Source organism: Oreochromis aureus, linkage group 3, assembly GCF_013358895.1.
Source record: "Oreochromis aureus strain Israel breed Guangdong linkage group 3, ZZ_aureus, whole genome shotgun sequence".
NCBI classification, from domain to species: domain Eukaryota; kingdom Metazoa; phylum Chordata; class Actinopteri; order Cichliformes; family Cichlidae; genus Oreochromis; species Oreochromis aureus.
The window spans coordinates 132,929,542-132,947,196 of NC_052944.1; the positions used below are offsets into that span (position 1 = coordinate 132,929,542).

Genomic DNA, 17,655 nt, shown 5'->3' on the forward strand with positions numbered 1-17,655 from the left:
CAGACATGTACAGACTGAACTATCTGTTCAACAGTCAGAGTGTTTCTCTAACAGGAGACACTCTTCACACTCAGCACAGGGACACTGAGGAACCAGGATACCAGAGTCTAAACCCAGGATAAAGAGTTTGAGTGAATGTGGTGTTGAAGGTGTGGAGGTGGATCAGAGTGTCAGAGGAGACTCTGTAGAAGGACAGAGTGCCAGCAGGACAGTCCACATACACTGCTGCTCTGTTAGAGACAGAGGAGGAGGAGGAGGAGGAGATGAGTGTTTGTCTCTTATTGTGCCAGACACAACGAGGACCATCATCACAACAGTTCAGACTCCAGGACTGATCATTGTGTCCAAACACACAGTCATCACTGTCTCCTTTCCTTCTGATTCTTCTGTAACTCACTGATATATAAACGTCTCCTCTCCACTCGACCTCCCAGTAACAGCGACCAGTCAGACCATTTCTACACAGGAGCTGTTCACAAACATCAAATCTGTCTGGATGATCAGGATATGACTGAACCTCCTTCACACATGTCATCTTCCTGTTGTTGTCAGACAGTTGGAGCTTTGTGTTCACTGTGTTTGTGTCGATTGTGAGTTGACAGGAATCTGATGGAGAGAACAAACACAATCCAGCTGCAGTTATTGATCCATCATCTGTTCATTGATTGACACTTTGATGATGACTCCTGACATGATGAAGATGGTTGAATGTGTGCTGCTTTGTTTTCATGAATCCCATTAAAAACACACTTACACTTCCTCAGACCTGGTCTCAACCATCGGACTCCAGCAGGCTCCACCCTGAAAGGAGGAGGGGTCAGAGCAGCACAGTCAGCATGCACACATGGACATTACATGGCTCTCACACACACACTGTTACACACTGATAAAGGAACAGTCCAACATTTTCACAGATACACTTCAATCCATCTGTGCATCAAACTGCTGATGATTGGACTGATCCTGGATCAGTACATCACTGTATTGAATGAAATATGACTGATTCAAACTGTGGCCTTCATCATCTTTATATTCCTCTCCTGTTTAGCTGAAAGGACACCTCCCTGCCTTTGCTGCCAGCTGGTTTTCTCCTCTTGGAAACACATTTAACATGGCTGACACTTTATTAGGTACACAGTGGCCACTGTCTCAGGTACAGTACATCTGTGACCTAATAAAGTGGCAGTCACTTGTTTATGAGCCATCTCCCTTCAGCTTTTTTAGCCGACCTGTTTACCTCCAACTTTGTATCAGCAGCAGCGACACAGACGAGTCCGACAGGAGCAACAATCCCACCACAACTTCTCCAGAAATGACCTCGTCTGGTTTCATTGAGTGATTTTATGTCCATACAGAACAGACTGGATGTTATCAGCACACAGAAATCACATGAACTTGTGCATTAAAACATGTTAGTGGATTATCGACCAATGAATGAGGAGATGTTGGACGTGTTAACAGATGACAGATTAGGCCTGGGTCTGTAATACTGTTAGCAAACACAGAATATTAACCAGGAACAACTCATTCATTTCCATCATTTAAGTTGGCTGATACAAACCACACCTCATCTCCTAATGCACTGAGCTTTCCTTATCTCTGACTCTAACTGACTCCTGGGTCCATGGTGTTCCTCCCCCTGCTGAGAAGGTGCAAACAGCTGCCTTCTTTCAGTCACATACATCAGTCTGTCCACTGTCACTCTTTCCATGACTTTCCCTGGATGAGATGTTAGAGCTGTAGGCCTATAACCTGTGGTTTTAGTCTTTCCCTGCTTTCACAGTTCTTTCCAGCTTCCTGATATATTCTATTACAGAAGAGCAGCAGAGCATCCTCTAACTGCTTCATCATGATGTAACACACCTGATCCTTCCCAGGTGAAGTCATTTTTATGCATTTAAGAGCTGCTTTGAATTCAAACATTACAAACTGAACATTAGAACTATCCTCCTCTCCAGGATTTTCCTGATTTAACATTTCAATATGATTCAGTTTTGTTCTCTCTGCCGTCATCACTTCAATTATTCCCACTGTGGATTAGATCAGATTGTTTGCCCAGCATCTCTACATTTTCCCATCCATACTACCTGTAGCTCATTAATACTATTAATGCTGTGAACTGCTGTTGAAGCCTGATGGTGACACTTTATGGTGAAGAAGTTAACTGCAGTAACAGGACTGGCCGGCTTATGATACACTGGACATTTCCATCAGTGCGTTTATGAAGACACTGTAAGTAATAACAGGTTTATTACCTGTCAGGACCTTTGTGGTTATTAGTTTATTGCACGGCCTGTTAATGTGTGTCGAGAGGAGTTGTTGTTGAATTTAACAGTATCATTATTTATTGTAACTGTGTAACAGGTATTATGTAAACTACATTTATATTTCACTCATTGTGGGAGAATCAAAGCGCTTTGTTTTCTCTGCTCACAGACAACACAGACACATGCATGTATATACAGCCCACGTCCAGCTCTGCATGTACTCCTTCTGATCCATTTCTATAGAGAATAAACAACTTAACAGAATCATTCTCCATTGTTTCCAACTCAACCAGCTGCATTTAATGAAGGAGTCTGAATTTACTTTACAAACACTGCTGTTGTTTCCTGTCTGCATTCATGTTCTTAACTGTACTCCACACATTCTGAATTGGTGTAGTTCTTCCTAAAGTACTGCAGTATTCCTGCCAGTACATCCTTTTAGTTTTCTGTTTCCTCACCTCTGATGCTCGTTGATATTTTTTCCTCAATGCAAATTCATGCTAAGCTCCTTCATATCCAACCCTGTTTCTAAACCTGTAATAATTCCTTTAATGTGTCTTTGGCCTAATTATGAGTCTGTCCACATGTTTGTAGTTCCCCACTTGCTTTGGTTTCTTAGCTCTGATTCTCTGAAATTCATCCTTGAAACAATTTACTGGCATCTCTCCCTCTCCTTCCCACTATCCCCAGAATACCAGAGTATTCATCTCCTGGTTTATCATATGGCCTCTTTACATTTGCTCCAATCATCCTGCTTCTAGAGTCTTGCCCCATCTGCAGGCAGTCCAAGAGAAACTGCCTCTGCCATTTTCTTCTTCTTAATCTTTGATTTTTCTCTTCACTTTCTCCATTGGGTCTTCTTAGAAGCACTTCCCAGAAAGCAGCAACATTTTTTATGCCCCATTTTTTCAAATTCTGCATCTTACTTCAGCTTAATGTGTTTACTGATTTGTTTTTACACAGGTCAAGTAAAAAAAGGTGTCTGACGTTCAAAAATCCTACCAGAGGCTCGACAAAGCTGAACTGAAAGACAGCACGGGCAATAAATCAGAGCAGCACAGAACTTAAGCACACGGTCCATAGAAGCTGGGGTCTACAGGTGTACCAGGACAGGCTTAGTGGCAAGTCCCCCCAAAAAGTTTCACTTGTGCTGTTTCTGTGTAAATTACTGGTTTATTTGAACAAGTTCATCAGCTGAACCATAAATACTCCAAAACAATTTCTTTGTGACTCAGTGTGATCTCCAAAAGTTGAATCTGTTCATCTGGACGTAGCGTTTTGTGGGAGAAACGTTTCGTCACTCATCCAAGTGACTTCTTCAGTCTCAGCTGACTGCAGGTTTCCCCAAACCTTATAAAAACAGTACATTTGCATAATGACTGAAACCAGCCCACTGAAGGAACAATGGGCTGTGAGGTCAGTTCCTTAATCATAATTATGCAAATTCCCATGACCATTGATCAACAATCACTGACCAAAACCCACTGATCAAAGAACACTGATCAATGGCCATGAGTCCCATTCACAGAGATTTGGGGAATGGCTGCAATCACAGCATTGTAAGATGGTGACAGATGTACCCTTAGGCCCCCTCCTCGATTCAGAGATGGTCTTTCCCTCTTCACGTAAATGGCCTCCTTGACTCCGCGCTCAAACCAGCGTTCCTCCCTGTCCAGGATGTGTACATCCTCATCATTGAAAGAGTGTCCACTGGCCTGTAGGTGTAAATAGACTGCAGAGTCCTGCACTGTAAAAAATGTCAGTAAAATATACAGCAAAACACCGTCAAATTCCAACGGTAATGGAGCGTAAAACCAAAAACTTCCTTTTACTGTATTAAATAGATTGAATAACCGTTAATTGTGAGACTGGATAAAACTTTGTTTTTTACTGTAATAAAATGTTGAAATTATAAATATTGTCTGTGAAAACAAATAAACATGCATACATTTTACAATTAAATATTGTAATGTTGAAAATGTCTGAAAAACTTAGATTTTACGGTATTATTTGAGTAAAACTACATCTTTTGGGGTTGTGCACATTGGAATTCACAGTATAAAGCTGTAGATTTTAAGCAAACAAAAACATTCATTTTCACAGAAGCAAGATGTTAAAAAAATAGGGTCCACCGTAATAATACAACCAGTAAATACCATTTAAAAAAAAAAAAAAAAAAAAGCAAATATCAGCAGTGAAAGACAATAAAATTGATAGTATTTTTTTTTTTTATTTTAAAATTCAGATACTGATATACAGATTAAAAGTTAGGCCTGCAGTATATCATTGTTAACCTTCTGATTAAAAAAATCAACAGCAAAAGAAGATGTTAAAAATAAAGTTCATGGTTGTGAATAAAATTGATTTCAATAATCTTTTTAATTATTATTTTAAAACAACTTGATGTTGTTGTGTTTCACGCCATATTATCAGACCACCTTAAGTGGGTCCGCCTTAAATTTTGAGTTTGTGTGATCGCTGTTGATTGGTAGCTAAACTGCTGGTAAACTGTGTACAGAAAAAAAAATTCTGGTAGCAACATTGTGCAGTATGAGCGAACCATTTCACCAAAAAAAGGGGAAGCAAGGCAAGATGTGGCTGCAGCAGTCTGCAGACGTGACTTCTGATCAAATTCGAACCTCCTAAAGAAACAAAGAGCGACATTACATTGCGGGATGACGTCACCTGAAAATGACCAATAGCGCAGTGCGCTGCTGAGCTGTGTGCCAACCGCTCTTTTTTTCATGCAGGAGACTCAAGTTGGCTTCGCTAACGGACACAGTTTTGAACTCGTATATTAGCGCCATTTATTGCTGCTTGGACCACAGCATCTTCGGAATTTGTAGACATCCTGGCAGCTTAAGTGTAGAGCTTAAGCAGTTTTGGCTTTCTTTTTTCATAATGCCAGGAGAAGCTTTAGATGCTTGTTTTGCCTTTATTTGTTTAAAGCAATATATTTGACTAGCAGCAAGTGTGTGGAGGGCAAAATATGTTCAAGACAATAAAAATGTCAGTGAAGGACATCTGAAATTCTGTTGCAGTGGTTTTCTGATGCATGTGTTTTAAGGTTTAAGGGTGGTGGCACAGCTAAGACCCAAGAGTCTCTTTCAAGGTTAGTAAAGTAAACAGATTCAAGAAGATATTTTACACATTTCTTTGTTGTCTGTCTCTAAATCTTATTTTGTCTTTATTATGATTAAAAAGGTTTATTTTGTTCCTGCCCTTTTCAGACACTGAATTTGAGCAGAAACCATAAGGATACTCAAAGGACCTGTGACTCTCAGGAAATGGTGAGATTTCAGGTCATAATCTTTTTTTCTTTTTTTTCCCATTAAATTCATTTTCCTTTTTCCCTTTACAATATTGCTGTTTTGTTTTTGTAAACAGCATCAAATGAGAGGGACAGATGAAACAGTTTCAAGACAATGGCAGGAAAAACATGCTGAAGATTGAAACAAACCTTGGCTGGAAATATTTAGTATGTGTTTTACCGTAAATCAAATTGTTGAAAAACATTCAGCTACACTGCAACACAGGGAAACTTGATTTGCACTTATTTTGTTACTTTAATTTCTTGTCTCATTATTTTTGTCAGTTATTATTGTTTATGGTGTATGCCCTTCTTGTTTTCTTTCTGAATGCAGAAGGTATCTAGCCAGTCCACAATGAAAGCTTGCACCCCATGAGTCTTCTGGCAGAAATGATGGCGCCTGTATTCTTTGGTTTCCCTAAACATCACACCCTGCCTGTTTATACGAGGCTCTTCAATTAAGTCTGCACCCAAAGATTCAATAAGAGGTAAGCAGTGGTATTATTCAAGTTTTGCTAAAGAAAGATGGACAGGAGACACTAATCTTAATCAGCCGAGCTCAGGTTCATGTCCAGGTGAGCAGTTTCATACGCTATAAAATGTAAATTGAATGATAGGTCTCATCACCATGCATTCAGCCATTAACTTCAAGTTCTATGATAAATCAATAGGAAACTTAAATACGTTTTCCAACAAATTATGATTGTGATTAGGGCTGCGTTGTCTATGTATCACTTTTACATAAGTAGCAGGGCTCTAGAGTGCGACCAAATTTTTCAGTGGTGCGACTAAAAAAATATATTTTCAGGTAACAAAAAAAAAAAAAAAGAAATCCCTGCAACTCTCCATGTGGTCAACAACAGACACACATTATGCCCTATCGCGGACTAAACCAATCAGAGATAGTCAGGGGCAAGACCTCTCTGATTGGCCGTGGTCCAGTGGAAAGTGCAGGTGGAAGAGAGAGGTGAGTAGCTTGAATAAAGCGATATCAATTCATTAACGGATTCCACACAAAGACGTAAACACAGAGCGGACCCGACGCATCAGAATCAGCTTTGTCTTTCTCGGCTTTCTCACCCCACGGCCCGAACACGGACACGCTGTCGGAGCTTAGCGATTCTGATGCTTCGGGTCCGCGCTGTTTCCGTCTTTTTGCGCTGATTCTGAGCTGCAGGTTTTGTCTCTCTCCAACCAAAATTCGCCGAGCCAGCAGGAAAAGAAGCAGCAAACTACGCTTCACATTTGATCAATGTCGTCATGAATTCCCTCTGACTTTTGCTGTTTTGCTTCCACCACGATAAAAATCACACTTCATGCACAGCTCTCTCTCTCTCTCTCTCCCTCTCTCTCTCTCTCTGTACTTCAAGAACAGTTTCCCGTCTCAAATCTGTTTTCTGCATTATTCATTCGCTTATTACCCACCAGTCTACCGTTGTTTACAGCGCTGTCGGCCGCTGTCTTTTTCTTTTCTTTTTCTTTTTTTCACTTAAATGACCTCGGACAAGAAAGCCTAATTTCTGCTGTTCAATACTGAAGAAATTTAAACTTCTTAAAATTATGCAAAATTGCAGAATATTTTTAAGGTTATCTGCTATAAAAAACCAGAACAGGAAAATCTCCTTCATGTTTCTGTGTTTTATTCTCAGTTACTTTGACACAAAGGCATCTGCTGTGATGTTCACATCTCTGATGAAGTCTCACATGTATCATTGCTGATAAATGATCAGAATTATAATATTTCTGACTGTCTGAGGCTAAACTGAATCGAATCAGGACTTTGAGAACCTGAATCGAATGGATTATAGAAATCAGTGATGATACCCAGCCCTAGTGAGCAGCCTAGGCCTGACAGAAGTGGATGTAGCTGTGGGTAATAAGAAAAGATGAAAAGAACTATTGATAACTTTTTTGTTAAGTTAAAGCCTGATCCGTCTGAAATTCATAGCCAGCTCTGACACGGTGCCATCAATCTTTGAATGCTGAAAAAACAGCAGTGTATCCAGAAAACACACTTTATGCTGCAATAAATGCACTGCCCAAGTGTCCCCTCTCCCCACTGCCTTTCAGCAGCAGGCAGCAGCAAACAGGTCATCAGAGGAGCCAAGATGATGATTAAGTTTAACATTTTCTACAATATTGACAAAGCACTTTAAGCACAAGATTGTTAGTTAATAATTTAGAAATGAATATTGTCTGTATGGACCTCCCCCAAAGAAGGTGCACATGTAAAACTGCAGTGATAAGCGATGCGGTTCAAAAATTTGAGTCGCGCTAACTTTTGTGCCGGTGCGCCTAAATTTTTAAAGTTAGGCGTGCGGTGTGCCCATGGCAAAAGTTAGTTTAGAGCCCTGAGTAGATTTAAGGGATAACTATTGCCAAAAGCGCAACCTGGGCTGTTTTTTTTTTTACTGTATCGATTTTGATGCGCTCAAATTTATGCCCGCCCCTAGTATTCCCATTCACTGGCTATTGACCACAAAACAAAATCACGGTCAATCTCAAAAAGCGCTTGTTTGTCGTAATTATGCTTTTAGATATACGTTTGTCTCGTTTACAGTAAAAAAAAAAAAAGCCCAGGTTGCATTTTGACAATAGCTATCCTTTAAGAACTGTATATTTTACACTTAAGAAATCATTTATCATTAGATCTGTTTTTTGGCAGCACGTTTTGTTCATTTCTGTGCATTTTGCTCAAGCACTGATCAAACTTTGTCCATTTTTGCTGCAGAGGGATCCTGCCAGTCCAAAGTGAACTCCTGATGGACATTGAAGTACTCCTGCAGAGCTTGTATCTTCGACACCATGCGCATTAGAAACTCCACTGAGTCCTTTCCTTCACCAAGGCAGGACCCAGTGACTCATTACTGTTGATAGGTCAGGGGCAGGTAATATTTTGTTTCATGTTTATTCATTCCTCCATGGATTACCAGCCATATATATGGACACATGCTGTATTCTCAAGATCTATGCTGTTTTGTAGGAATAGAGAAATGATATGTTTAGTCTGTTTTCAAATGGTATGTCATATTTTCTCATTGTTTATCAGTAATATTCACTACCTTGGTTATATATGAGCATCTTTAGATTTTTCTATATTTAGCAGTTGCAAATGTAAAATGTACAGTAAACCATTTATGTTCCTCATACTGTACTGTATTTTTAGCGGTAAAATACCGGCAGCTGTGGTTGCCAGGAATTTACCGTAAAATGTATCTGGTCAAAATAAAATGCTGTAATTTGTTATACAATTTCACTGTGTTTTTTACTGTCAAAGGTTTTAATAAGGTTTAACATATTTCTGTTATTTTTACAGTTATTTACAATAATAGGGTCTATCCTATTACTGTTAAATTAACAACAAATTACTGTAAATATTATTGTATTATAACTTTTTTTTTACTGCAAATATCCGTAAAAAGCTATGGAAAGTTGCATTTTTTACATTAAATTGCTGTATAATTGACAAATATATTTGTTTTTTTCTATCATGATTTTGGTAAAATAATACGTTGTCTACCTTAAAATTTAGGGTTACAAAAGCAGTATACCGTATTGTCTTTTACAGATTCCACATTTTTTTCACGGTATATTCCTGGCAACCACAGCTGCCGGTATTTTACCGTAAATTTGACAGTTTTTTTTTTTACAGTGTGGCCTGATGAGGAAGCTCTTCTGTGTTGTGCCATCCGCTTCGCTAGAGGTTGTTTGGTTTCCCCGATGTATAAATCCTGGCAATCCTCCTGGCACTTAACAGCGTACACTGTTGTCGTGTCCAAATTCATGGGCTGCATCCTCCTGAGGCCGCATTTGTAGGCCGATTATGTCACAGCGACGCGACGAAGGCTGTCCAAATTTGTAGACTCCTCCGAATGCAGCCGACAAATGCGTCCTCCTTTTCCCCGAATTTGAAGGATGGGTCGGGTGTGTCCTTCGTGGCCCACCATATCCCAGAATTCATAGTGCGGCCCAGCCAAACTCCAGTTTCCAACAATGGCGGCCGCTACTAAGTTTTAAAATTACTCATACTAATCTTTCTGGGTCACAAAATAAACTTTTAACACATTTTCAGGCGAGAAAGTAGCTGTGTAAACTTCAAATATCTGCTCTGTTTATCAAGATATCGCATATTTGCAAAAGTGCTTCGGAGACGTCTGTTACCCACCAGCTCGATAGCTAGCCGAGAGCTCGAGGGTCACTGAAGCCGCCGAGAATGGCACAACTCCCAGCACATCATGTTCAGATCACCGCGGACTTTCGCTACTCAGGTTAAACGTAATATATAAGTCACATAGACAACCTAAAAATTTTACTGTTTGGCTTTTTTCAGTGTTTTATTTGTTCGTGAGTAAATCGGTTCGGCTGAGATTGAAGTTATTAGATTAGATTAGATAAAATAAAACTTTATTAATCCCCCGGGTGGTTTTCACACAGCTGAATAAACATCAAACTGAAAACTGATTAAACAGAAGTGTGAGATGGTCGAGAATTTACGCCAGTGTCCTGTTATATTTTAGATAGCAAGGAGCAGACGGCTGAGTTTATTAAACTCCACCGAGACAGCGGTGACGTTAATCAGAAGGCTAGACCGTCCAATTCCACAGCCGTTTACTTCTACCCCTCCTCCTGAGGACCCGGCCCACGTGAGACCGCGAAGGTCGGGTCCTCAGGAGGATGCAGCCCATGAATTTGGACACGACCAATGTTACTCTGTGTCGGGGACCCGATCCTTGGGTGGACCAATTTTTGGCGCAGCGTGTTTGGGGTTTAAAAGCCATGGAAACCTGGTGTTTAGAAAAATGCATCTCAACTGCTCCGATGCGACACATATGGGATCACTACAGGTTTTCGCTTGAGCAGCGGTTGTCTTTCTCTCCTGGATCAGCTGGAGCTTTCTTTAGGTGTCTTTCCAGCTTTGACAAAAGTCCAGTTGGGATAACCACATTTACTCAGGGCCTGTTTATAAGATATGAGGAAAACCTGCAGTCAGCTGAGACTGAAGAAGTCACTTGGATAAGTGACGAAACATTTCTCCCACAAAACGCTACGTCCAGATGAACAGAATCAACTTTTGGAGATGGATCTATTCAGCTTTTATTTCCTGATCATTTTAAGCATCAACAAAGTTTCTAAAAACAAGAAACAGTTTGTCATCATTCATAAACTCTGACGTCACAGGCGTGTTTTTATTCCTGTCCCATGTTTGAAAGTTTCTGCATATCAGAGCTGCCAACACGGCACTGACTCAGGCTGGAACTGACTTTAAATACTTCATCATTCATGATCCTGTTAAAACCACATCATGGGGAAATTTTATTAGCATGTAGCCTTTAGCTCATGTTTGGAGTTGTGCTCCTCCATGTTTGTAGTCCTTTTCTCTGTGAATAAGTGTTTGTGGAGCTTTGAGCTCCTCAGACTTCGGCCTCTCGACCTCCTGATGTTCAGCCTGCAGCTGTCAGTCATCCAGTGTTTGCTCAGAGACTTTAATCACCTGGTTAACCAAACAAAGCAGCACAGTTTGATCCATGGAAACACAAACACGCTCAGGCTCATCATCTCTGAACAGGACAATGATGAATCGTAGGCTCGGGATTGTTTGGAGCTTAAAGAGAAATCAGATACATCAGAACACAAAAACCCCGAGAGGTGGATCAATGTGACGTCACACACCTGAGCTCTGAGTCCTCCAGTCTGATCCAGGCTCGTGCTTTAAGACAGTTTCTGTGTAACACTCAGCTCAGGTGTGTTCAGGACATTTGCTTGGAAGAAGCCGTCTGTGGATAAATCCTGCTCTCCACCTCAGCTGTCAGGTTTCTCCAGAGAACGGCCGTCCTGACTTCCAGCAGCCCCACAGTCCTCGTTTCTAATAAACTGGCATTACTGAAACCAACTGTCTGCCTCGCTGTTCATTAATCTGCTCGTTGCTATTTTATCAGCAGAACCTTCCACTCATATCAACATTTTTCTGTGATTCTCACATTAACTAAGCATAAAAAGCTGAAGCCAACCTCAGAGTTCCCCGTAGTGAGGAAGAGTTTCCTCTGAGCCACAGCTGAGTTTGATGCGTCCACAGAGGAAGACTGACGGGAGGACAGACTCTGGGAGAAAGGCAGATATTCAAAGATATGAATACAAAGTACGGTGCAACAAACAGCAGATCATGAAGAGCGGTTAGACCTTCATGTGTCATTTAAATGTGATCAAAGTTACCTGTTTGACATCCTGATAGAAGAAAATCAGCTTCTTGGATCCGTTTGCAGCAAAGAATTCATGGATCAGACTGAACTGGAAGAATCAGACATGAATGACTCAAAGGTTCAACTCTGAGGAAGGATCACGTCTCTGAACTTACTCTGTCATCAGAGACCATGGCGTCTTCCACCGCCGCCTCCTCCAGGCTGCCGGCGTCTGCCAGCCTGCTCATCAGGTATTTATGTCGGGCATCCAGAGCTGCCCGCCGTTCCTCCTTCGCGGCTCTCGCCTGTTTGGCTACTTCTCTCCTCGCCTCATTGGACAGCAGCATCGTCCTTTTACCAGACACCTGGAGAAACATCAGCTCAGTCTACAGACGCAGAGACCAGTGAGAGCTTGGCCCAAACATCTGCAGGTTTCTGAGGACCACGTTTGACCCTGACTGGAGGCATCGATTCTGAGTGTGACTGCCTAAACTGAGCTACTGTCCCCCCTCCACTGAGACGTTCTCCTGTGATGTGTCATGGGGGGAAGTGTTCCTCACGGTTGGACTCGTGAGAAGTTCAGTCAGTTTATTCAAACTTTAAAACATTTTCAGTCTCTGGATTTCAGCAGAAACAAATGTGAACACAGCACTTTTTTCTTGACTATAAAGGATGAAAGAGTGAGTGATTAGTAACATTGTTGCTGACTGATGCTGTTGTAGAGCTGTCTGTGGATGCTCACGTTCCTGGAAGCCTTCCCTGGATTGCTCAGATATCATTAACTGGTTTGTGTCCAGTAGAATCAGGTGTTGTGGATGCAGGTCGTAGCTGTGTGAGGCCTGTACAGTCAGCGCTGTGTGACGTTAGCTTAGACTTATTTCTGTTGTTATCATCCTTCAGGTTAATGTTGTTTTCATTGTGCATCACAGGAAGTGTGGGTGGCTGTTAGCCTCACAGCTCATGGAGAGTTGCTGCTGCTCTGCCTCCTTTTTGATGTTTCTGCTCTTTGTGTCTTTGTGTTACTTTGTGTCGTGTCTGAAACAAACTGAGTCCATGTTACTAACTGTAGTCGGCTCTCTGTCTCACGCACAGCTGACTGTTGTCTGAATGAAAGTATTTTTATACTTTGTGTATCTGTTGGGTCTTTGAGCCCTTTTTAAACAGCATGTGAGCCACATGTATGTGTGGATATGAAAGCTTGTTTGTAATGCATCAAACTGTTGCTTATTCTAGAGCTGCTGCTGTGCCTGGTTGGTCTACTCGCTCTAAACTGGAGGGTGACTTGATTACTTTGGTTTTTTACATGTTGCCAATAAACCAACTTCTTTATGATTTGAACGGCGTCTCTGACGTGTCACAGGCCTGTCAGCTTTCTTGGTGATTGCTACAGTTTTGAGCTTCATGCTCTGGCTGTTGTTGGCTTTTCCTCTTTCATATTAAACCTTTTGTCCTACATTTGGCTCTAAAGTCTAATCCCAGCACTGTGTCTGGCTGTGTGATGGTTGTTTCCTGCTCTTTCTCATGAAACAGTCACAACATTCTCAGTCCAACTTTCACTCTGTGCTGCGTTTGCTGCAGCTGCAGTGAACATGGTGCCGTTTGCCTTTAAGAAAGTTGTGCACAAAGGCTTTTTCTCTAGCAGACAGCGGACACTCCCAGTGTTAGGTTTATATAGTGGATTGTCATTTATGCTTAAAAATATCTAACCATATATGCTTAGAGGTGCATTCCAGAGTCTTCTGGAATGCACACCCACATCTTGGGAGCATGGGAGAGGCCGTGCCTTGTCTTATTGTTTTATGGTAGGATAAACGTAGCTATATCTGTTTTAGTCTAAGTGCCCTTTGTTTATGTGAACTGCTGGACTTCCAGACCAGCAGGTTTAGGGAAGTCTTTATGGGGTCACACTCTGACCCCACACACACACACACACACACACACTGACAAGGTATTCTTTGTTCACATGTATACCTATGTAAGATGTCATATGTTAATGAACCTATGCATATTCATGTAACCACAATAAAAGAGCAGTGTTACGGGGGAGCGGACGAGAGCAACTGGGGTCAAGCGAAGGAACGGCGTTTGTCCAGTTCTCTCCGGTGCACGGAAACATAAAGAACTTGCCTACTCGTGTCTTGCTTGCTGTGTAATTACATTGTCTTCAACGTTCCAGCGAATAGGTTCAAGCTACAAACCTATCACCCAGCATCACAGGGACTCACAAACCCGTCGACCACAGTGAGAAGACTGATCGTCACAGGCCCACATGTAGCTTTAGATCACACGTGTGCACTTCCTGTGGTCACTGCTGGAACTCTAGACTCACCGAGGGGCCAGTGGTTGGTGAGGCGGCAGCAGCTGGAGTCATGTGACTAATGGCTCTCAGGTTCTGTCCTCCTATTCGCCGGTGTCCTTCACCTGTCACACCTGGTCCAGAAAGAGTGAGAATGTTCAGAGCTTTAATGGAAAAGAATATTCTTCCATATAAAAGGCCTGTAACAAGTATTGTAGTGCTAATCAGGATGAAGTCCATCATGAAGACTTCAGAGTGGTTCAGACAGTCGCTGGTTTCATCCACAGAGCCTCCAGGCTGCATATCAAAGGATCCTGAGGAATGACAGTGAACCCGAGTTCCCCTCATTACATTCATGTGTGTGACTGTGAGGAAAAGGTGATTGTATGAACGTGTGTGAGCGAGTGAATGAGGCTTGTATCAGAGTGGAGATCATGTCAGCGGCACAAGCTGGACGCTGCAGGTGTCACATGTGAATCTGTGCATCAGTGTCTGCACCTTTGTGGAGGTGAAGCTCAGGAGGTTTGTTCAAAGCTCTGTCTGCTCCATCTTTCTTTCTCTCAGGCCTCTCCAGATCAGGAAGGAGGTCCTGTTCTCCTTCTCCCTCCTGGACTTCTGGATCCAGGGAAGGATCAAAGTCTCTCAGCCCAGCGTCAGAGCTTCTGGCTGGGGGAGGACTGGAAGTTTCAGCTGGAGGCTGAGAGCCTGGATCTGCCATCTGAGTCACAATTCAAATATTCTCAGTAATCTCATTTTTAAAATCTGCAGCTCGTTCATTTGGACTGAATGTGGGACAGCAGCACATCTGTACTGCTTCAGCTGGACCTCTACCAGCACTTTGTAAATGTTGGACTGTTTGATCTTTCAGCTGCTTCATAAAGCTGCAGATCTTTTCATTGGGTAACAGTTCTGACTGCAGCATGTGCTGCTCTGAAACCTGCAGCTATAGTTGTGCATTAATAACCTTCACAGATGTCCAGGTTACCCCTGCTGTGTGCTCTGATGCACATGTGCTGAACTCCTTTATTCACACAGCCACGTGTTTCTCACCTGCTGCCAATGAAAGCTGCTAGTTTTTAAATAAGAAGAGATTTTACAAAAAGCTTTTTCTCTTTTTTAATGTTTAATATAAACATTTCATTTCAATAATTTCCTTTTTCCTTACATTTGACTGATGGTATCATCTTTCTGTGAAACTGTGCTGCCATCATCTATCATAAGACCACAGATAACATGAAGATAAATCTGGTGTTAATAAAGCTCCCAAATAAAAACAAGACTCAGTAATAATAATGAGATGATGTTTCATCAGATCAGAAACCAGCAGGGTTATAATACCTGTGCTGACTCACCTGTGTGCGTCTGTCTGAGGACGAGTCTCTGACACTCTGGGACCAACCAGTGAAGTCAGACTAACAGTGGAAACAGGAAGTGAATGAAGGTTTGACTGTCTCCATGGTAACCCAGGCCGGGGATTGTGTGTGTTTCTTAGTGACTCTGTAACCAAACACACAACAAAGCTGCCTCCTCTGTGGGTTCATTCATTTATAGTTCCTGATCTCTGAATTCAAACTGCAGCATAAGAAAGCAGCAAAACTTTATTTAAACAGGCAGAAGCACAACGAGCTGTTCAAAGCAGAAGCACAGAGGAGTTTCAACCTCAGTAAACACTGATCATGTGATTCAATAGGTTATTCCAGCATTACAGGTAGAAACAGCTCCAGTTATATTGGTGGAAACTGACGCTGGTCCCAGATAACCTGAGCTGTTGCTCTTCAACCTGTAGATGTGGTTCAGCATTAATGGAGCTTCACATATTTGCTGGTTTGTGCACTAATAATTACTGAGGTCCCAGACTCTGCTTCAGTCCATCCAATGTCCTGCTCAGCATCTAATCAGAGTCCAGGTTTTAACGAGAGACACTTTCAGAACTAAAGTGCAGTTTAAAAACACGTCACTTGAAGATCACAGTGACTCTGTCAGTGCTCTTTGAGATTGATGGTCACAGCTCCACAGACTCTTTCCAAGTCTGTCTTCATCCAGGTTCAGCTCTGTGCAAAGGCATCGATCCTCCTCACAGAGCAGCGATCAGCTGGCTTCACTTCCTCGTGTCCATCACGTCTCGTGCTTCATCTGCTCTGCTGTGATCTGACTGATTCCATCTCCTGATCATTGATAACACGCTGCTGCAGGAGTTTATCCAGACGTTGGTTTAAAACAGGTTCAGACACTCTTTCAATAAACTGTGAGCGAACTGTGAGCAGCCTCTCAGCTGCTGGGACTCGGGCCTCAGCTGGGACACTCCTCATTAAGGTTTCTGTTCTTGGTGCTGAAGGAACAAAGATAACAGACATGTAACAGGACGCTGACCTGCAGATGAAAAGAGACTCAAGTATGATTTCAGCTGAACTTTTATGAAATAACCAGATGTTTGCAGGGTCATTTCTGCTCTGGCTTCTGGCAGCAACCTTACCTGCAGGTAAACAGATGATTTCCAGGTTTCTGTGCCCTCTTGGTCTTTGAGCATCAGAGTCACAATCTCTGGATTTGTAGTCAGGAAAACTTGAAATGTTGAATGATAATTTGGGCCAATAGAGTGAAATTGTGTTTGCTAAAAACCAACAGAAAGGTGCCGTTTTCATGACCAGTGGGTTATCCAGCAGTTTGATTCATGTCAGCAGCATTTAGTTTGTAACTGCTGACTCACCTCTGGCTGTATCCTGCTCTCAGGGTCACATGGACACTGTACCTGTGACCCGCTGCAAAGACAGTCAGCAGGGGTCTGGATGCATTCAGCACCACGTCCTTGTTGGGCCTTCAGTGACAGGACAGTTTATTATGCTGTTAACGTTAATAAGTCTCTTCACCTGTAGAGCTCCTTTAAACACATCATGTGTCATGGTGTGTCCAAATTCACAGGCTGCATCCTCCTGAGGACCCAGCCTTCAAGGTCTACGTGGGCCGGGTCCTCCAAAGGTCGGGTAGGCCGGAAGTGAGCGGCTGTGATGGTCTGGCCTCAGATTTGTGTCACCGCTGTCTCGGTAGAGTTTAATAAACTCAGCCGTCTGCTGCTTGCTGTCTAAAATATAACAGGACACTGGAGTAAACTCTTGACCGTCTCACACTTCTGTTTAATCAGTTTGATGTTTATTCAGCTGTGTGAAAACTTTAACCTCAGCCAAACCGATTTGCTCAGGAACAAATAAATCGGGGGTTTAAATCGATGTGCTGAGAGTTTACTGTTCTAGCCAGCTCTAGTGACCCTGGACCTCCCGGTCAGCTATCGAGCTGGTGGGTAACAGACGTCTCCAAAAACGTCGAAGCGCTTTTGCAAATATGTGATATCTTGACAAACCGAGCAGATATTTGAAGTTTACACTCCTACATTCTCAAACAGGAGCCCCAACAGAGATGGATGGCTGGTGCGGCCCTCCGGAGCCCCCAGTCGGAGCAGATGCAGGGCCAGCAGGTGTGGAGACCCCTGGGTGGGGCAGCTGAAGCTGTGGGTGGCTGTCAGCCAGCTGAGGATGCCTTTTGGGCTGCAGCATAAAATCCTCAGCAGCCTGGGTAAGCTTGCGTGAGCTCTCTGCGGAGGCTGTTGCAGCT

The 17,655-nt window shown here is 42.4% G+C and overlaps 1 protein-coding gene and 1 long non-coding RNA gene across 2 annotated transcripts; one reads left to right on the top strand and one right to left on the bottom strand.

Annotated features, from left to right (window-relative positions):
* The first annotated feature begins 5,136 nt into the window (after nucleotides 1–5,136).
* On the top strand, nucleotides 5,137–5,933 carry LOC120438126. The gene is made up of 4 exons (XR_005611679.1): nucleotides 5,137–5,379; nucleotides 5,498–5,557; nucleotides 5,655–5,745; nucleotides 5,912–5,933. It is a non-coding gene; the product is annotated as an uncharacterized LOC120438126 (long non-coding RNA).
* Nucleotides 5,934–10,761: 4,828 nt separating this feature from the next.
* Nucleotides 10,762–15,458, bottom strand: LOC120438119. The gene is made up of 7 exons (XM_039608562.1): nucleotides 15,402–15,458; nucleotides 14,548–14,767; nucleotides 14,083–14,183; nucleotides 11,930–12,118; nucleotides 11,788–11,862; nucleotides 11,586–11,675; nucleotides 10,762–11,068 (listed from the first exon to the last, which is right to left on the bottom strand). Exons 2-7 carry the CDS (start codon nucleotides 14,765–14,767, stop codon nucleotides 11,033–11,035), a joined length of 711 nt encoding a protein of 236 aa, XP_039464496.1. The 5' UTR covers nucleotides 15,402–15,458; the 3' UTR covers nucleotides 10,762–11,032.
* Between the last annotated feature and the right edge of the window lie 2,197 nt (nucleotides 15,459–17,655).